This window comes from Phoenix dactylifera, chromosome 8, assembly GCF_051530095.1.
Source record: "Phoenix dactylifera cultivar Ajwa chromosome 8, Ajwa_hap1_PhDact_Kaust_v1.1, whole genome shotgun sequence".
In the NCBI taxonomy this organism is placed as follows: domain Eukaryota; kingdom Viridiplantae; phylum Streptophyta; class Magnoliopsida; order Arecales; family Arecaceae; genus Phoenix; species Phoenix dactylifera.
Window position 1 is genome coordinate 27,102,392 of NC_143197.1, and position 13,537 is coordinate 27,115,928.

Consider the following 13,537-nt stretch of genomic DNA (forward strand, 5'->3'; position numbering starts at 1 on the left):
TATAATGCATTAATTCCTGAGAAAATTAATTTGCACGTAACCCTTTTAATTTCAGAATAAACTATTTATTGTTGATTAGATGGAAAAATCAGGTAACACAATTTTCTTGAAATATCTATTTTATCAAGTAACTACCAGTAGCTTGCTAAGTGTATAAATAGTTATTTATCAATTATTGAGTATAAGTCTAATGTGGAGACAACTAATAATTTATACTTTGCAATTTCGATGGGTAACATGTAAAGGGAATATTAATAAATTCTTAGATGATTATTTGTGTACAAAATAAGGCACTTAGTGGAGAAAAATATTGAAGAAAAATTATTTAAGGGCAATTGATTGTTATACCATGAATAGATTCTTTGGTAGCAAATGATCTTTTTATATTAAAGTTAGGTTTGGTTTTCTTCTATACTTCTATTAGAAGCTATGATATTAAGCATTTCTTCATCTTCTAATTATATAAATTTTCATAAATCATTTTTTGCTTTTTATCCTCTCTCAAGGTTTGGTGTACTGCAAGCTTCACAATCTCCTAACCATTCATTAAAAAAAAACGAATTTACATGTATTAGAGCTTATGGGAAGATTATTCGGTATCATCAATGGATTCTTTTTTTCTTTTCTCTCCTAAAATATAAAATTTAATCTGAATCGCCTGTTGATGTAGACCAAAATCAAATAATTTAGGTAGAACTAATCTTATATAAAAGAAAGAAGAAGAAGGAATTGAACTAGCATACTCGATATTATATACCAACATTAAAAAAATCAAGTATTTGTCCAACTTAATTTGTATCTAATATGATAAGATAGATTAGTCATCTGGGGCAACTCCAATGATAACAATAATAATAATAATCTAGGAATTGAACATTTTTTCATAATTACTCTACTGCCGGCCATTTTATATTTTTTCTAAAAATATTAGAGCAAGAGAGAGAAAGTCGAGCCAAATTTCAACTGACTAAATGGAACAACAATAATTAAAAGTACAAGAAAGATTAAATGACATCAAGAAAAAGTTTAAAAAATAAAAAATAAAGGAAATGGCTGCTAACCTTTTTATCTTTGTAAAAACTATATATTCTAACAAATAAAAGTTATATATTATTGTCAGGTCAATGTTGTTATAAACTACAAAAAGACATGCTTGGCAAAAAAAAAAAAAAAGTACGAGGATGAATTATTTTGAGAAAAAATTTTCCATAGCCCACACGAAAGTACTCAATTCATCCATCGATCCTAAGGTCCATATATTTTTCTATTTTGCCAACCAAGATAACACCACTCCGTCATCCAGAAGCTTCCGTTAAAAGAAAACACCATCCTAGAACCCTCGCTCTCCCCCTCCCCCTCATCCCTTCGCCCACACCACTCACTCCCTAGGTTTCCGCCTCCCCCTGCCCCTCCAGAATCCGGCGCTGGTCTCGCCGCCTCCCACCGGAATCCGCTTCCTTTTCATGCTCCGGTGTACGTGATGGGCGGCGCCTCCAAGCTCCTCATGCTCCTCTCCACCCCCTTTCCCCTCATCTACCCCCGTCCCTCTGCCCTCCGCCTCGCACGCCACTCCCGCGTCCACATAGCTCCCCTCTCCTCGGTCGCCGCCGCCTCCGCCCACCGCCGCCTCGTCCCCCCCGCCCCCCGCCCCCGGCCTGGATTCTCCGTCAGAGCCGCAGAGGAGGTCCACACCCAGGCCGTTGCCAGGGAGGGCTATGGGGAGCCCCTGGTCTCCCCGCCGAATGCCAGGGCCGGGCACCCGTGGCCGGAGTGGTCGAAGCTGGTGGATTATCTCGTGGCCAGAGGTTATTCCGACCGGCGGGATTCTGTGGCTGCTGGTGATGATGATTTCTCGTTCTTGGACCACAAGGATCTGTCGGAAGAGTTCGTGAAAGCTGCTGAGGCCTGCCTGGCTTTTGCCAGGGATCGGCCCGATTTATTGAGGTGATGTGGTGGCTTTTGCTTGAAAGTTGCTCGTTCTGGTGGGAATTTTTTGATTTTGACTTTATTTGATCATGAATTTGGATAGAATTCTTAAATGGTGGCTTTAGGTTGCTGTGCGGTTGTTTATTTCAATAAATTGATTATTTATATGAGTGCATCATCTGATTTTTCTTTGGAAAAATGATTAGGCTGCTGCCAAAGAAGGATCTTAAGGTTATTGTGGAGAATGGATCGCCGTTCTTATTTAGGAACGGTGCGAATTCAACCAGGCGTTTGAGGTCATTCTTAAGTGGCGATGGAGCCAATGTAAGTTCCAGCTGTCAAAATAGCTAGTTTCAGAAATATTTGTTCGTTCTCACTTGTATCTTGCCAAAATGGCTAGTCCCATGCTATGCGTTTGCTGCATAGTGATGGTAATGATTTCCATTCCTTTAAGATTTTTCATTGCCAGGTATGAAATTGGCTATCACGTTTTTTTTGTTCCTTTCATGAACTGTTGAGTCTGTATTGCCTGCTACTCAGTGGCACTTTCTATCAGATGTCATCTATATCTATTACTTCTCTGCCAACTTCCAGATGAGCAATGCCAAGTTTTGTGGACCAGCTTGGTGCCTAAGTTGTTTCTAAATTCATTACTATTTTGTAAGAAAGTCATTGGTCTTTTGATGGACCATGAGTCACAAGAGCTGGTAAATGAAATGAATTGAAGAAAGTTTAGGATAGAAAATATGCAAGATGAAGCAGAGGAAAAAGAGTGATGGATGGTAAAAGTTGGAGGAGGAAGGACAAATAAGAGGCAGTGAAAAAGGAAACATGTATATTGTTATACATAAGCAGTATCTAAAGGTTCATCCATTGCTTGAGCACTAGGCTTACCCATAATCCTTTTTTTTTTGAGTGCGCCACCAGTGGATTCTTTTCAATTTTGAATTGTCATCAGGTGTTGGCTTTCAAGCGAATGATGGAGATTGTAGGGACACGGCATGCTGCCAATAGATGGCAGGGGAGATTTCAGTGCACCCTGATTTGGTTTTCGCATCCCCCCACAACACAACATACACACACCTAAAAAAAAAAAAAAACAACTCTCTCCAAATCTGTGCTTATATATTTTCTCCAACTTTTCTGCTTACTTTATATAGCTACAACCAATTATCCACCTTTAAACATTTTCCTTGTTGCTTTTAATATTTCTTTTGGTTAAGCAGTGGGTTTCCAAGTTGTATGAGAGGTATATATCAAATAATTGTCAGAAAGTTTGCTAGGATAGGGGAGACAGCCATTTGGGCATTGTGATTTATAGGTCTTCCTGGTAGTAAAGCACCTGCTACGGCTAGAAATTTGATCAGGTCCTTTCATGGTCTAATTGTAGATGGAGAACCTACTGTGCTTGGAGATACTCTGGAATCTAGTTATACTTTTTAATGTCCAGCATTTTGCATGTACTCTAGTTATAAATGGATCTCAATGAAGATTATCATTTTCAGAGAGAGATTGGTTCTTCATGACAGATGAGTTCCTTTCCAATCTGTTGGAGATTGTATCCTCATGATCTCATTCATAATTTCATTATGATATCCTAGGGATTCCTGGTGTCCTGGTTTTCCATGCATATCCCTCAGGCTTTTGCTTGTGGTACTCAAGAATGGCTTGATTTCTTTCACAAATTTCAGTGCACTAAAGTTAAATCGAACGTTTAGACTGTAAGTACGGCCCTTCAACTATTTGAGAAGTAAATATATAGATCTTTGAAGGTTATGCAGGCAGACGACTGCATTGCTCATAAACTATCTATGTAAATATCCATCCCTGTCATTGTACTAGAATGACCACCAAAGGGAAACATATCCAGTCTAACTGGAAATGGTTTTGGCTGATACTGCAGTTAAATCGTATGGTTTCCTAATATCATAATAGCAGAAATGCTGCAAATTGTGATTGAGCATTTCATGAGGTTACTGTTGACAAAACAAGTTTAGTAGTATGCTGGTTATGTAGCTTTATGAAGGGAACTTAACAAGGCTTTTGCATTTGGTGCATATACCAACTGGTCATCTCATTTCCTTTGTTGACACCCTTCCCTGATGTTTGAACCCATCTGCAACTTCGGCAGATTGATTGTTCTGAACTTTGGATACCACCAGGCCCTAACAGTTGCAGACTTATTTTGTTTAAATCTCGACTGAACCAAATAATACCTGGTTTTAGTCAAACCTGTTTCAACCTGACAGTCCAGTCATGCTTTTAAATATTGATCCGCATATGGCTCATGTAAATAAACATTTTTGTGAAATAGTTCTGCTAACCAAAATCAGTTGTTAATTGTTGGGAATATACTAGGTATTGGAATCTGCAATGGCACAAACTGTTGATGTCATGAGGTATTTGTTGAGCTACGCGTGCAACCATCCTATTACTTTAGATGAGAACTACCTTAAAGCTAGAGAACTTATTGAAGCATCAGTGCGGAACCTGTTAGTTGAGTTGGTTAATGTGAGCTCAGCTGGTTGGGAACCCAGTTCTACCGAGTCAGCTCCAAAACAAGCACCTCTAAGACGTGAACAGTTTTCAAGGCCTCTTGGTCAAAATATTGAAATGAAAAGGGGTGACTGGATTTGCCCAAAGTAAGTCGCTTTTATATCTCTCTTTTTTTAGTATTATTTTGTTTATTTTTTACGTAACCCTATTATCATGCCTTAACAGAATCCTTGTTTCATGCTTTGAATTTCCTTGATTACATTCACCTATTAATAATCGATACGTTCTATACATGGTGGCTAAATCATATGACCCTTTTCTTAAGTATAAATTTATAAGGGCTCTTTGTAAGTTTGGCTGTTTAGTTTCTATTCAATAAATTAATTCGACAATATGTTGTTCAAAAGTTTCAATTTGTTTTACCATTTATATTTTATACCTCATGGAAGTTGATATGTTTCGTGTGATCATGCTGCATTATTTTGTTAGCTTATGTGTTAATGTTTCATCATTATTGTAATGATATAATTCCAGGTGTTTCATTCATTGTCATGTCTTGGAAAATTTTTCTTGCACTTTAAATGGTTAAGTTATTATATTCGTGCATCCCGGCTTATATTTTGGTTCGTCAGCTGGATTACGAAATGAGAATTGATATAGATGTGTGGTAAAACTAGAAAGATAGATTAGAAAATGAATATATCTGAGGAAATGTAGGAGTTGTATAAATTAAGGATAAAGTGATGGAAATCGATTAATGTGGTAAGGATATGTACAAGGAGGCTTTAGTAAGAAGGGGAAACCTAAGTTAATATAGATGAAGGTTATGAAGAAAGATATGGGGAAACTTGGGATAACATTAGAAGTAGCCCTAAATAGGAATGCTTGGTGATAAGGATCCATAACGCTGGCTATAAATAGTTGGAAATAGTCTGGATGGTTATGGTTATGTCTTAGTAGACATTCTCACACAGAATGATGTAATCGATGTTTTAAAATGTGGTGTTGTGGTTGCATATATGGGTTTGGCCGTTTGACTGCAAAGCATTTGCCATATGTGGCTGCGATTGACGGTCGGGCTGCATGTAGGCTGAAATGGTCCCACTTAGCATTTATTTAACGCACTGCTGTCCTGCTTAGCATTGTCTAGTTGTATATATAGCCCACTTAGCATTGTCAAGCCACATTTCTGGTCCCATTAACTTTTTATCCCACCACATGTGGCACTCCCCCCCCCCCCCCCCAAAAAAAAAAAAAAAGAAAAGAAAAGAAAAGGAATCTCTGCTACTCTAAGTCCACCTATTCATTTGATCTTCCCAACTTGGATTACTTAGAGCCTAGTTTGGTTTTGTATCTATTTTTTCATTTTAGTTGGAGAGCAATTGTATTATTCAACATAATATTTCAAAAGTTTATCCTAATCTTTCTCTCAAAAGTGGGGAACCGATGAAAGGGTTTATGATCTGAGAAGACGAGGGAGAGGATGCCATGGCTAAATTAACATTTTTCACCTTTTCTCCGTTGAATCCTTAAACTTGTTGCTGAATTGGTAGAGTGTTATATAGAAGAGTTTTACTCTTCAAATAAAATAGCTTTTCAAATATTTTGATTAACACACACACACACACACACACATATATATATATGTATGTATATATATATATTACTTGTTGCATCCCCCCCTCACCCCAAAGTTCAAAATCCTGGCTTGGCCACGACTTATTATTTATCAAAAAGAGTATTGTTATTATCATTGTTTTTGGATTACTCTGTTTATATTTTAAATATATAAAAAATAACTTCATATCTCTTGGTTTGAATTGTTGTTTCCAAAAAACATAAGAGAAAGGGCGCATGCATGTATGAATTAGAATTGAGATTGAGTAGAAGGAATGTAAATACTGTAGGCAACATAAATTTCCAACAGTCTAGGTTCTAATATCTACTAGTCAACATATTTTTGTAGTGTTGCATATCAGTCAGCTTGGTGAATATAGTAAACATAGTATCATATGTTATAGTACCTGCTGTCATATTATATCATGTTTCGAAATGAAATTTTACTTAAACTGCAAGCTTGGTATAGTTTGGGAGGAGGAATTGAAACTACAACTCCAGTTTGACTAATGTTTAAATAAATCATGGAATGCTATTCTATCTAGATTAGCTTAAAACAATGTCATCTGCATGACTTAGATGACTTATGTCAGGCTAGGCCATGCAGCAACATGTTAGCAATGGGATTTTTTTTTTTTTTGTAAGGTTTTCCTGATTGTTCCACAAAATATGACTAAGTATTTCTGGTTTGTTTATCTTAAGGTAGATTATCTATTGTTGACTAAGTGTTATTTTGATTAAATGAGGTGCATTGTATCATGTTATTTAAATTATCTATTGTTGACTGCTTGATGTATAAGCTAAGAGTCTCCAAATTACTTGATTTTTGGTTTGTAGGCAGGTTAAGATAGTAGATCATATTCAACAAGAAAAAAGACAATTATTTCAATTTCATCTATGAGATCCGATTTAAAATCTGGTTGGCCTAATACATGTACATATATATGCATATGTGTGTATATTTGTGTCGATTTCACTTGACCAGATTTGACTTAAAATCCAATCAACCGAGTGTTATATATGTAGTATATGCGGGCACACTCAATAAACTCTTGTGATTAACTTCTCAAATTGTTTTCCTTAGTCACTTCCTTCACTCCTTTTTTCCCTTCTTCTCCTATTCATTCATTCATTCTACCACCCTAGTTATTTAAACATGTGCTTGTATGATTTCTTTGTTCCTGAAAATATTCTATCTCCGAGTCATCGTAGAGCATCAAGAATTCTAATTTGTTTTCATTCTCATAATTGGAATTTTGTGCATAGAAATCTAGTATTTTGCAATGAAAACAACATAAGAAACTCTGGATTTTTTTTGAATGAGGACGAGCATTTTAATACTAATATAGATACAAATAAATTCATTAATGCAAGTTGTTTCTTTGGCCCAATTCGCAATTAGAAGATTTAGCTTGTATGAATTGCTATTAGTTTAATACCAATAATGGCAGTTGTTTCAGTATGTCAAGGATACATATGTATCCACGATTCAGAATTTGTTAATAGTATATTTCCTATATATCTGTGATATTTTTTGGTAGATAAAAGCTGGAAGATATACATATATGCTGTATTATATTCTGGTACATTACATGGATTTAATGATGATACTGAATCAGATCAATATTATGAATAACATTATCTGATCTATCAAATTGATTCATCATCGAGAATTGAATAGTATAACATAAGAAAATTTTTTATTTTATCCATACTAAATCCAAAATGGGATTCTTTATTGGATCAGGAATTCCATTGAATTTTTCATTTTTTTCCAACTTTTTCCCCCTTTTCCATAACCTACTGTCTTTGTCTTCCTTAGACAACTCTCTTTTCTTAAACATACAATTATGAGATATTCTATGACCTGTATTCTATTGGTCGCACAATCCAAACAGTAGAAGTGAGATGGAAAAAAAAAATGACGGGTGTTAAGTGGAAAAGCTTTAATATTCCAACAAATTTACTAAAAAGGGTTGTTGCTTGGTCTTTTATTTTATTAGTATAGTATCTCTTCTTCTTTCTTGGATTGTAGAATGCATACATAAAAAATTCAATGTGCAATTTGCATGAGAATAGGTAGATCGTTTCCAATTAGTCATTGAGGACACACAAACCAAGTCGAGGTAATTATGTTAAGTTCATTGTGTATTGTACAATAAAAAAAATACAATTTGTGTATGTATTCTTGGTAAAAATAGGGGAACTCTATTCCATTTCATTGTTCAAGAACAATTGAAAAAGAAAGTCAGACTAGTATGGTAATGTATCTAGTTTTTCACACCAACATAAAAGCTTAATTAAGTATTACTTCAAAGATGTAAACACGATCATTTGTTGGCTGAAAAATCAACTTCTTTATCTGAGTCTTGAATATTTGCCTGGTGCAGCTCTTTTTCTTTCCTTTTCAAAATTTTCTCAATCCCCTAATGGAGCAGATCTCAAAAAGGTGAAAGGTCTCCCTTCATTGTAACAATGGTTAAAAATCCTAACAAGGAAGATATCTGAGATCTCTCCACCTTGGAGACAATGTGAGGATGGTACATGATGATTTCGCTTCTCTGTTAGGCAAAGAGGGAAGGCTGAACCTAAATAGTGAAAGACACCTCCAGCCATGCAAACCACAGCTATGTCTATAGCCGTGCAGATCCCACTAATCTTACATATGGCCCACATTGAAATGAGGTTGGTTTGGCTTCTGTACTGTTTAGGTGGTTTATGTTTATATATGCTTGAAAACCTCTTAAACCACACTAGTGTTGAAGTTCCAAAGTGTAGAGATTGTAATTGATCCATGCATGGCCAGCGGCAGATAATCCAATCTCTCCTAAAGTGCTTATTTGGTAAGAATTAGAACACCTATGTGGTTTTCAAATTTGATATGCCAACCATGATTGTGCAACTTCTAGTCAAACAGACAGATCACCCGGCTTGTGTATTAGTGATTGGTCATTCTTCAAGAACACTAGTTGTTCATTATCTAGAAGGGATCCACTTGTTTGAGATGTGGTGAGAACACCTTTTGATTGAGACTTTTAATTTTGTTGGTCCTAATGGAGTCAAATATAATTTCACTTGAATGAGATATTGCTTGACTTCCACACTTTATGTTTTGTTGTTTGTTATTTGGTTTTTAGAGTACCTTGAAAACGAGGTACATGCAGCAAAAGTGAGCATTGATCATGCAGATCCAGTTACAAGGAGTGTGATGCACATTTTTTCCCCTGAAAATACTCCCTTGAAATTATTGTAGGTGAAGAGTCCTGCTGATTTGACCTGTACTGGGATATATTCTGGTGTTTTTTGATTTCGAGTTCGTGGTGGCTTTATGCATGAAGGGAGGCACTTCTTGCATATCTTATGATGGTTACTAACAAAACTGAAGGCCTCTTAGATGCCCAATGATCTAATAGTTCATGTTTAGTATTTATTATCTTTTTAGTGGAATTTGGTCATTAACCTTATGACAATATTACTTGTATGATTTTTAGTTAAGCTCAACAGGGTTATCCGATGTGTTTTAAATGTGGAAAACTTATATGACATTTTATTGGTTTTTTTTAAATGCACAATAATGAATTAATTCTTGTACTATTATTTGTCATGCAGGTGTAGTTTCATGAACTTTGCTCGGAATATGAGATGTCTTGAATGTAATGAGGAGCGGCCAAAGAGGGTTGTGACCGGTGGAGAGTGGGAGTGTCCTCAGTAAGCCTGTTTTGACAATCTTTTATGTTTCACCATGAAATTTAGATTTTTAATAAATATGCTTTTGATTCTTTATGACGGGAAATTGGTGTTATTGTTATTTTTTAAACTTCCTCCAGATGTGATTTCTTCAATTATGGGAGGAACATGTCATGCTTAAGGTGTGACTGCAAGCGTCCTGGAGGAACCTCAGTAAGTACCACTGTACCAGGGGCTGGTTTGGGTTATGGTAGAAGCTCAAATGTCGAACAGATCCTCAACAGAAGCAGCACTGATAAATCTGAAATTGAGCGCAAGCTGGCTGCCAATGATGAGAAGGCTGAGAGGTGGTTCAGCAAAGTGTCCCAGCTAGATGATTCTTCAGACCTGAGCAGTGCAATAGCTGATGAAGATTTTCCAGAGATTATGCCCATGCGAAAAGGGGTTAATAGATTTGTTGTTAGCACACGTAAGACACCTCTGGAAAGGAGGTTGGCGAATGCTCAACATAGAGGTAATTTGGGTAATACTGGTTCTTTGGAGGGGAATGAATCTCAGCCTGGAGGTTTGAGTGGAATGGGATCTGACAAGACTTCTGAGTCATCAATCAGCAAGACTTTAGACAGGATACTTGGTCGTTCAACATCACCAGGAACAAATCATCAGTCAGATGCTGGAGAGATTAATACTGGAGCTGGAAGTAGATTTAATTCTTCAGAGTTCAGGCAGAGTATGGCAAACCAAAGGGGAGATCCTGATTATGTTCCTTTTGTGCCTTTACCTGCAGATATGTTTAGTAAATCTCAGAATTCAAACAATGATGTCCAACAATTCCCAGATAAGGAAGCTTCCACGAAGACTGGTCAGCTGAGTGAATCTGTAGCTGAGAGCTCTAGAAACCCAGCTGATAGCAAGAACGACGATGGATCATCTGATGCATCTGAAAGATGGTCCAAGAGAGTTGCAGAGCTCAACAATGTCACAGATTTGTCAAGTGCAGTATCTGATAATGACTTCCCTGAGATCATGCCGATGCGCAAAGGTGAGAACCGATTTGTGATCAGCAAAAAGAAAGACCGTTCTTTGACATCACCACAGTACAAGAGACGCATAGCTCTGGAGCAAGCCAATAACTCCAATTTTGTCCCCTTTGTCCCTTTCCCCCCGGATTACTTTGCAAAGAAAGACAAGCAACCAGAAACTTCTCAAACTGTAGAATCTACCTCAGAAGGTGCAGCTCCACCTGAAAAGGTTCAGATTGTCCCTGAGAAGTCGGAAGAAGCTAAGACCAGGGTTTCAAACTTTGGATCTGCTGGAAATACATCACAGTGGCCTGACGGTCAGCCTAATGTCGAGAGCCATAGCAGAGACTTATCTGGCAAAACTTGTAATGAGAGCAAGGCAGATGCAGGTTATGGTGGGGCTACCACAACTTCAGCTCAGCTCCCAAATAATTCATGGAAGAATAGCAAAGAGGGTTGGAAGAGTGAATATACCCAAAAGAGTGCATTGGATGGTGGCAGCTCTACTGCCAGCTCACCTCAAAAATCTGAGTACTCTCAAAATTCCAGAGAAAGCTGGAACCAGGGTTTGTCTGGGAAGAGTTTGGAAGGATCTGCTGTCAAGGAACCTGATCCTTTGGACATGTCTGAGGAGGCCAAGGCAGAGAGATGGTTTCGTAGGGTTGCTCAGATAAAGGACATATCGGAGCTTAGCAACATTCCTGATGAAGACTTCCCAGAGATAATGCCTATGAGAAAGGGAGTGAACAGATTTGTTGTGAGCAAGAGGAAGACTCCATTGGAAAGGAGGTTGACATCTCCTCAGTACAGAAGAAATCTGCCAATTGTTAGTTCTGATCCTGAGAAGGATGCCAACTGAAAAAGAAAGCGGACTGCATGATTAATTCTGGTTTATTCTTACTGATTTGATCAGTAAAATTTGTTCTCAAATATTATCACGATAAACTTTACATTGTGACATCAAGGAAGTACCTGCGCGTTTACTGAAAAAAGGAAGAATCTATGAGGTGTATCCTTTGATCGGTTTGGATTTAACATGAGTCTATATTTACGTTAGTTTTTATACTGCAATATTATTAGTTAATGCAGGGAAATTTGCGTTCTGTTGCATAAGCAATACTGTTTTATAAGAAAACTATATTACATGCTGTAATGTTTACATGAAACACTTCTCAAATGACTGCTTGTTTATCAAGCGAGTCAGAAAATTGTCACATATTTGTTAGGCCACTTAATGGTTTTTGCTGCAAATTAAACGTGATTCTATAGTTAGTGGTTGTGTTACATGTGCTAAAATGGTTGTGGATGGTTTCCCTAAGCTGGAAGCACAAATCTACTGTTGTGTAATCTCCACTTGAACTCGTGTCGGGTGGCGGTAAGGAGGTTCGCGGCAACGTAGGGTGTGGAGCCTTCTATTAGCTGAATAAATATCAAACTGGTCCAATCTTTCAATGGAAATTAGATATTCTCCGGCATCTCATCAAAGGTGACCCTTGCTCTCTAGGAAAAATTTTTTGGACAAGTTTAGAAGACAATGCGTATGCTACGGTTCAATGCGTTGGGCAGCATGCGATTTGTCGGTATGAGACAATTCTATCCTACCTGGGCCGTTTATATCCGTTCAAATAACTTACTGTGTTTTGCCTTCTATTTAGATTTTTCACGTCTAGAAAGAAGCTAACAATGCTGTAGATTGAATGGTGGCGGGCTACACGGCGGATCATACTGAATTTACATTATGGAATTTTTCCACACATCTTCTGCAGTAAATTCTTAATATTTTATTTTCTGATTTTTATGGATATGTTTATATTCGTTTTAAGTAATTAATTCATCTGTTGTACAGGAAAAAAAAAACAAACAAACTTAACTCTCTTTAGACATCAAAATTACCAGATTTTCTTATTAAAATAAATGTACAAGTAATGTTTTATTAGTTGCTTGTCTATGTGCGCACCACAGCAAAAGAAGCAGGTTTGCTTCAGCATGAACTGAAAAAGCAATTAATTTCAATTTGCATGATATTTGAGTAGCTTCTATTAAGTTTGTCTTTACACCATATCCTAACCGTGGAAGCCCAAATACTAGTTAGATAGCAGCCATGTAGCAAAGCCAGGAGCTGGGAAATAATAGTAAGAGGCTCCAACCTTGGTAAGGTCTGATTTCACAGGAGTGTAGAGGCCACTAATTGGAGTCAAGCGTTCGATAAGTTTACCTACATGACATTAAAATCAATGGCATGAAGATCAACAAGATAATGCCACCTGGCAAGGCCCGAGGAAAGCTGAATGATAGTCAAAACAACTGTGTAGGCCAACCAAGTCACTACAAGGCACCGCTTGGTGATATTTAAAAAGTGTTGGTTGGAGTAGACTAAGTTAGGGGCTGGGGTCACATAAGCTATAGGCCGAGTTTCAAACTAAAGTCCTCAAAAGCTTGCAAGTAAGCATGCATATCGAGTGACTGCAACCGTGGTCTCGTAGCCTCATGACTTGAACCTCCCACTCGCATATCTATAACTGATTAATCTTCTTTCTTGCTATTAAACTTTGATGATAAGATTGAATGTTAATACTCATATATAGTGTTGGGCAACGGGCCGTGCCGGGCCGGCCCGGCCCAGGCCCACCGGGCCAAAGGACTAAACGGGCCGTGCCTGGCCCGGCCCGTCCAGCACGGAACGCCAGCCCGGCCCGGCCCCAGGCCCGTCTATTGGCGGGCCGGGCCGGGCACGGCACGCCACGGGCCGTGCCAGACACGGCCCGTAACGGGCGCAAACGGGCCATGCC

At 37.8% G+C, this 13,537-nt stretch overlaps 1 protein-coding gene across 1 annotated transcript; it reads left to right on the top strand.

Annotated features, from left to right (window-relative positions):
* Positions 1-1,289: 1,289 nt before the first annotated feature.
* On the top strand, positions 1,290-11,978 carry VAR3 (zinc finger (Ran-binding) family protein). The gene is made up of 5 exons (XM_039124854.3): positions 1,290-1,944; positions 2,133-2,250; positions 4,285-4,568; positions 9,649-9,747; positions 9,867-11,978. Exons 1-5 carry the CDS (start codon positions 1,481-1,483, stop codon positions 11,605-11,607), a joined length of 2,706 nt encoding a protein of 901 aa, XP_038980782.2. The 5' UTR covers positions 1,290-1,480; the 3' UTR covers positions 11,608-11,978.
* The last annotated feature ends 1,559 nt before the right edge of the window (positions 11,979-13,537 follow it).

Bases quoted from the DNA above. Each gene is read 5' to 3' on its own strand.
- VAR3 (XM_039124854.3), top strand. From the start codon at position 1,481: ATGGGCGGCGCCTCCAAGCTCCTCATGCTCCTCTCCACCCCCTTTCCC. The intron at 1,945-2,132 runs GTGATGTGGTGG...AAAAATGATTAG, and splicing joins GATCGGCCCGATTTATTGAG to GCTGCTGCCAAAGAAGGATC. The intron at 4,569-9,648 runs GTAAGTCGCTTT...TTTGTCATGCAG, and splicing joins GGTGACTGGATTTGCCCAAA to GTGTAGTTTCATGAACTTTG.